General features: G+C 38.1%; 1 protein-coding gene across 2 annotated transcripts; it reads right to left on the minus strand.

Moving 5' to 3' along the window:
- Positions 1-452: 452 nt before the first annotated feature.
- LOC116172579 (sodium-coupled monocarboxylate transporter 1-like) lies at positions 453-7,038 on the minus strand. Of its 2 annotated transcripts, XM_031489799.1 has the most exons (15): positions 6,791-7,038; positions 6,477-6,741; positions 2,691-2,850; positions 2,577-2,642; positions 2,479-2,530; positions 2,367-2,434; positions 2,165-2,319; positions 1,979-2,119; positions 1,825-1,933; positions 1,670-1,779; positions 1,444-1,627; positions 1,312-1,398; positions 1,060-1,268; positions 788-1,007; positions 453-742 (listed from the first exon to the last, which is right to left on the minus strand). In XM_031489799.1, the coding sequence occupies exons 2-15, from the start codon at positions 6,737-6,739 to the stop codon at positions 671-673; spliced, it is 1,896 nt and encodes a 631-aa protein (XP_031345659.1). In that variant the 5' UTR covers positions 6,740-6,741; positions 6,791-7,038; the 3' UTR covers positions 453-670. The 2 variants fall into 2 exon arrangements, with proteins under 2 accessions (XP_031345659.1, XP_031345660.1); XM_031489800.1 differs by lacking the exon at positions 6,791-7,038 and having other exon boundaries at positions 6,509-6,641.
- Positions 7,039-7,657: the final 619 nt, after the last annotated feature.

Below are 7,657 nucleotides of genomic sequence, written 5' to 3' on the forward strand. Positions count from 1 at the left end.
TTAACAATCCTATCGATGAAGTACCTACCGTTCTCTTATTAAAATGTTAAAACGAGTTCACCATTTATGATTGATGCTGTTGTGTAAACTGAAGGGGGGTCACTGTCACCTCCGCCATAGGTCAATCGGCGGAGGTATTGTGGGGCTCTCACCCACTAAACCCCTTCTCCCTTAATTAAAAGTATCCGTCTCTAAAGCATTCTTCCAGATGCGATCTTTGTATCATTGTTGTAGGCCCTTCGAAAGGTTTTAGTTCTCTCTAGCCTCTTTTTCTGGGGTACTTATTTTTCCAATCATTTGTTCAAATTGTTTGCCATTTGTCTTCAATTACTGTAACATGTATTTTCCTAACGAAATTAATAAATAATTGTATTATTTGATACAAAAGAGTTGTATCCACTTAAATATTCTTTCTATAAACGGATCGTAGGAATACGAAATCAAACACACGATTTTAAAAACAGGGAATTTACAAATTTATATATTACCGATCCTTAATCTTAAACTATTTACATAAACTGAAATAAATTGAAGATTAATGGCCCAAATTTCTGCCATTACCACACTTTGAGCCGACAGACATGCTAGTCAAGGTAGTTACATTCAGCCTCAAATTTTCTAAATTGCCTTTATATAACATTATAGATACAAAAGAAACTAACTAAAACGGTTAATGTTTTCCATCACGCCCTTTTACTTGCTGGGAATCCTCCTCGGTGGGGTCCAAAGTACGAATTGTATTCTATGGCAATTGCTGTCTTAAATGTTAGTGAATGTATCTCCTTACCACTTCAAACGCATATATAATTCCATCAGATGTTGGCTGGTTTGGGTAAAGACGTGGTGGAATTAGGCGTCTTACGAATGGTGCGATCAGAACCGAATCTACGTCTCGAGGGTCCAGAGCTTTTGTAGCAAAGCTTGCTAGTAATCCTACAATCATGGAGAATGAAAAACCAACCAGTGTATACCATAGGTATGATAATCTGTACAGCATAAAAGTTTCACTAAAACAACGCAAGTTTAATGATTAGCAATAGAGAATTGGTGTGTACGTACTCAGTATGCATGATGTCAGTGATATTGGAAGTTTGATCCAGCCTTAAGAGGATTGGTTTTGATGCTTTAGGAGTAAAGTGATAGTGACAGCCATCGGTGCTAACCGTTTTTTCGGGAAAGTGCAAGTCGCCTGATGCAATTGCCGTTTGTGCAGTAATGCATAACCATGACATGAACGCCAAACCTGATATCCCGCCGATCATGGCACCCTGTAAGTGTGTTATATGAAGCTGAAGGATTTATCGCAGTTACCTTTGGGGATATCCACGGTAAAAGGACTCCCATTCCAAATAATGCCAGGGAAGGTCCTCCTGTGATGGCACCAATACTGATCGTTAACTAAAACATGGTGTCGAATATGCTGTTGCCAAGGCGTCTTATTACCTGTAACACCGCTCCCAATTTTTCAACGACAAAAACAAGAGCAACGCAAATTGCTCCTAAAATCACAATGGTGCTTTTCATGAGTATGTTTACGTTCCTTTCGGTTAATTTTTCAACAAAAAGTGGTTTACAAAAATCTTCTAAGACAACCGCCGCCATGGAGTTGAGACCAGTTGATAAGGAACTAAAATCAATTATGGAAGTTGCACATTTCTGAGACTCCTACCTTAGAGCTGCACTAAAGACTCCAGCTACAAATAATCCAGGTAAACCGGGATAGTCTCCCAGAACTTCCATCACCAAAACGGGTAGCAGTTGATCCTTTTCCCTGGCTAACTGCAATGATAATTAAGATTTGATGCATGTTGTTGCTGATTTTACCATAGTTGTTAATGGATCACATTTGTGATAAGTCGCAAAAATAAGCAAGCCGCTGTAGCCACACAAAATGAGGAAGGCGAAGATGCCCAGTACGAAGCACCATAGAGCCCTAAGGGTAGAGTTAAATGGAAGTTTATTACAATATGCTAAAGACCTTCGTGCTGATTTAAAGGTTGGCAGCGCTAAGTATCTTTGGAGCATATTCTGATTAACTGCGCTGCACTGAAGGTAGTAGATTGCGCCACCCAGCACTAGTGACCAAACGGTATGTCGACAGAGGGGATCTAAATCAAAACTAAGAAAATTTTATTATAGTTAGCGAAAGGTAAGGTTCGCGTACTTTGGCCTTTCAATGCGTTCGCTATACCAATTCCTTTCCAAAACTACCATCAAACCCCCAACATCGTAGCTACCCTTAATTGCTATTAACAGCATTGCGCCCAACATTATTATTGTTTGAATCACGTCCGTCCAAACGACTGCCTTCAAGCCACCCTGAAATAAAATCAAATGGTTCGCAATTTAAACCTATTTTTACCTACCATAGTGGTGTAGAAGATGCATATTGCGCAAACGATGGGAGTTATCAAATGGACGTTGACACCGGTTACTGAAAGTGAGTTCGCACTACCAAATTAGACCGCCAGTACTTACCTTGGTTAAACGCCAGAGCAGGAACGTAAATTACAATCGGAAGCCACGTGATCTAGAAAAACTCGATTACAAGCCGAAGGTTGCGCTCACCTACCTACAATCCCTACGCTGAAGAGAAGTGAACCGAACAATCGAATTTTTTTGTCAAATCTCCTCTCCAAGTACTACAATTAAATGATTTCAGTTCGGTCGAGTCGCGTCTGAGACTTTACCTCATAAGTGGAAGTGATTTGAAGATTGTGGAAAACTGGTAGGTAAATGGTTTGGAAGATTACAGCCATTAAAATCACACCACCTGATATGTACAGATATTGGATTCCGTATACGTATATTTCCGTCGGGATGCCCAATAGTGATATTCCACTGATGAAACTAAAAAAATCTTGATTATCACTACGGTTTAAAATATCAATCACCAGGTTGAGTAGATGTGGAACGGAACCCTGGTGCAATCCTACAGGCACTGTAGACCGGTGGGTCATTAAAACTGAAAAATTCTTACGTTGGAAACATCTCCCTTCATATTTCTGTACACCACTCAACTCATTTGGCTTGCCCTGCAGTTTTATGTTTGCTAAAACCTCCTCTGTGGAGACTCGAGTGCTTCCTACAGAACCTCTAAAATTACGCGTGCGTTTAACAGTATTTTTTAGGCTATCATCACAAAAACGTTGATTTTGTGGTCGCTTTTGCGGCCATAAAGTTTCACTTTATTGTACGCTTCTGTCAAACTTTACTTTATGGTACACATCTGTCAAACTGTACTTATTTGAAACTGATGTGTAAGAAACACTAATCTGTTTGATACAAAGCGTCTATCTGGTGTAACCCCATCAAGGATTGGACCATCCACGTTCGTTTTTTTCATTTTCGGACTTGTAGAAATGTTTCACACTATTTTGCATAATCACAATGTTCACATTTAAAATTATAGTTTGACGTTTCAATCTTTGCTGCTTGCAGACCTTTTTGAAGTGTAGAACCAAAACAAGAGGAAGATGTTATTGCTTACATGATTATACGAAGAATCACCAGCAATTAACCGAGAATACAAGTAGCTACCTAGGTATACACCCCATCAAAGTAGGTAATCAGGCTTCTAATAATTGTACAGCATGTTAACTATAAGGTCTTGGAAGCCACAGTAACGATGGACCTATTGCATTTGACATATTAAAATCTTGTGCAACGGAGGAAGTTGCGATTGTACTTTTACTCTCAAACGCCTGCTCTTAGATCATATTTGACAGGGTCGCAACGCTTACAGCTTCCAAAATTTCATTTGGGCTATCACCCATTTTTATACGCACAAAACACACGCAAAGATGCTAATTATAATTACATACGACAGGAAATGCTTTGTTTTTAATAGTCTAAGATAACTATGATTTTCAAAAAAAATATGTTTATGAGCAAATTTTTGATTTCTTTTTTGATGATCGCCTAAAAAATGTTGTGTGCACCTTGGCCAAAAGTGATTTGTTAGGCCTCATCTGAATTGCGGCCTCGGCTACCGCCTCGGCCGCAAACAGCAGCTTCGGCCAAAAAAGATCACTTTTACGGCCTTGGTACACAAATAACTATTGTACTCCAAGACCAATAATATACGAACCTTGTGGAAAAAAGTGGAACAATTAAAAAAACCGAATTATAAATTAAACGCAACCAACGCAAAGAACGCAAAGACATGAAGAAAGATTGTAAAAATCCGAAAAAGAAAAGAAAGGCGAAAATCTGGACGCATAAACACTACTCTGAGATGTCCAATGTATTCGAAAAGAGTTTCTAAAAAATGTAACCCCAGTTGATCTTAGTGATCTTAGTTGATCCATAGTGAACCATTCCAGAGTTTACCAATTTTTTTACAGAGCGTAAATGGAGACCTTCCTAACCGTGACAATAGGTGTGTGCTATGGAAAGGAAACTTTGACCATAAAAATAACCTTTAGTGTGGTAAAAGGCAGCGATTTTGACAAATCATAAAAAGGGAACCTTTTTAATTATGTGGTTAAAAATATTTGTAAAAAGCATCTCCACTGTAACATACGGACGTTTTTGTACGCGTTTATTTAAAAACGTGCACTATCCTATCCCGGGTAAGTTTTTTACTATTCCTTTCACTGTGTACCGCTTTTGAATTTCCCGCCACATTTCTATCTTCCCCTACCACGTTACCGTGCGGACTTTCGCTTGCCGTTTCAATTCAATGTCGTTTATCAAAGTGTAAACACGTAGTATTTTAATTTATGGTTTATCGATCGACTTAATTTTGAAAAAGTTCGTTCACCTTTTCGGATTTCCCAGTAAGTATTTTCAAATTTTTGGGATCACGCCTAATTGGGGTAACCTAAGCTTGTAATACAAACTGAAATTTAATGTACATTTCGTCTCAAATTTTATCTTAGGGCATTCAAAAAGCGTAGGAAAGTGTTTTAGCTGCCTGATGATGACGCACTAAATAACGTTTTCACTCAACATTTGGGGTAGAAAATCCCCACCCCCTTTCCACGACTATTTTTTTACGAAAATGCACGTTTTGGAGCACTAGGAATCGGAATCAAACAAAATGTTGATACTGTAGGTCTGTCTGTCGGTCTGCCTCTCCAATTTCTAGCTAAACGGATTGGAAACAAATTTGGTACACATATTATTAATCAATTTTTGATTTTTGTGTCATTATCGTTTATTAGAATTCCGAAAATACATTTGGGAGGGGATTAATGCTATCGCAATCACGGTTAAGGTAAAGGACTAGCTGATTAAATTTTGGTTATTTGGACTTTCTGTCCGTCCGTCTGTGTACATGATAACTCGCGAACGGTTTCGAATTTTTCAGTTTTGTTTCCAGTAATAGGCAGACAATGGTCAAGGGACCAACTGATTAAATTTTGGTCATTTGTACTTTCTGTCTGCCCGTCGATATTTGTCGTTCGTTGTCTATTTTGCTTTCAAACAGTTTATATTACTTGTATTATAAAGTATATGGCGCTAGTTATAGAGATTCTGTCCTAGAATCTTCCTTTTGCCGGAATTTTAATATGGTGATTCTAAGTTAACGGATCTGCAAATTTTTTTCGTGTAGCGCATGGTAAAAAGTTGTCCATAGTCGTTTTAGGGGTCCATTACTGGAAAAAAAAACTTCTGCATCCGAAAAATGCACAGTAGACCATCGCGTAATAGTAAACATAATACTGAAAACAAAATTGGAAAATTCAAATCCGTTAGCGAGTTATCATGTACACAGGCGCACAGACAGACGGACATAAAGTTCAAAATAATGAACTCGCTCAGAAGGTCGTTAATAAGATTGCAAACTATAGACGTATTGAACGTATCTTGCTTGGTCGTACTGTGGAATAAATGTTGTTTCATCTGGTAACATATCACGTTGCATTTTCCACGATACTGAAATAACCTCTTGCTTTTTCAATGGTTTAGAGTACATAATGCCAATTAAGATACCCACTTTAGCTCTAGTTACGGCGACATCACGTCTCCAGATATCCGTAACCGATAATGAAAACAATGCTCTATAGAAATTAAGACGCAGAAAAGACGATCTTCTATTCCAACACATTATTGAAATTTCACTAGCCACATAAGTTTTTGGAAAATCAGCCCTCTAAATTTTGACACCCTGTAGACTGTGCTATATGATGTTGGAGTGGGGAGATTTATGTTTTGTATTTTGTAAAGGACCCATTAAATTCATTAATCATACTTTCCAGAGGGAACAAGACCGCGTTCTAGGTGGAGCTGAACACCACCTGACCACCCCCTGATCTGTTACACACGTTCCATAAGCGTTAACCCCATTATAAGGTTCATAACTTTGCAACAAGGTTCTTGATTGCAATATAACAAACTCAGAGGCAATTTTATACGCAATTCAATACTACATATTCATTTTGGTGCCTAATTTTAGTCCCCCCTTGTTGTTTTATGATTAAATTATGATGATTCTATTTGCTGTTCGTGGAGGAGAAAGGAAAATTTACCTGGCAATCAAGGACATGGCCACTGGAAATACCTTCATATTTCGGCCGCCCATTAAGTAATCTTGCTCGTTTTCCGAAGATCTAATGAATCCAAAATAGAATCCGATAATGACACATATCATCAACATTAAGACGAAAACCAAGTAATCTGGCCATCCAAATTTTTGCATTGCCGTCCCTATTTCAGCGACCCCAACACTGGTGATAATTTTCTCACCCTGATCGACCGCCATAAAAACACTTTCATCCACCACTTCCGCCATAACTAAAACATAAATTTCGAATGCGTCCAAATTAATAACTTGAATCTTCACCTGGGATATTCCCTACTTTACACTCGTGAGTAATTTCGTCGGAAAATTAATGCTGTTAGCTTTTCCGGGTGAAATATTTTACACAAGTATCGTATGTTTCTTCTAAACCCTTTCATGATAAACACATACGTACTTGATAAGTAGCTGTGCTCTAGTTAAACTAAATGTGGACCGCATTACTCTCCCTATTATTCGACGGATGCGTCCCCCATTACGCCAGAAATTGTTCCGTACTTGCAGGTCAAAACTTCAATTACATTTTATATAAAATATACCTATTATATATCTATTTTAAGACGTACAAAGGACTATTTCTGGCGTATTTATTTCAATTGAATAATTTGGGACGGGATCAGAATTGTCCCCTTTCTACGCATTTCACTTCTCTCGTGTTTACAGTTAATTTATTTCGTCAATTTCCGCTTCTAATTAAGAGCGTCTAAAATTAAATGCTGTCCATTTATCTTCATGGTTAGCATTAGCTTACAGAATCGTCTAAAACGGCTTCGCTAAACATTCTACTTACGGACGTTATACGTAAGAGCCTGGAAAATATCCATAATCGGCATTTCGGTGATGGTATCAAAAATTCTTTTGCATTTTGGCCTGTAGAATCCAAAATGGCAAGCAGTTCACATATTGTACAAAGGGTTCAGAAGTTATGGGAAGCAGAAATAAAGCACAGACCTGTAGTTGTTCTCAAATCATAACATTCTTCGCTCTTAAAATTCTCCTAAAGTACATAGGTACCTTCCAGGTTTTTAAAATTTCTTCCTGCTCTCCTCAAGCTTTTCTCAATTTCTTATTATAGCGTCCCGAAGTTCTCCTCTCAAGTCGCTGTCAAGTTCCCAATTGCTTCTTTATATA

Source organism: Photinus pyralis, unplaced genomic scaffold (assembly GCF_008802855.1).
Source record: "Photinus pyralis isolate 1611_PpyrPB1 unplaced genomic scaffold, Ppyr1.3 Ppyr1.4_LG5, whole genome shotgun sequence".
Lineage (NCBI taxonomy): Eukaryota > Metazoa > Arthropoda > Insecta > Coleoptera > Lampyridae > Photinus > Photinus pyralis.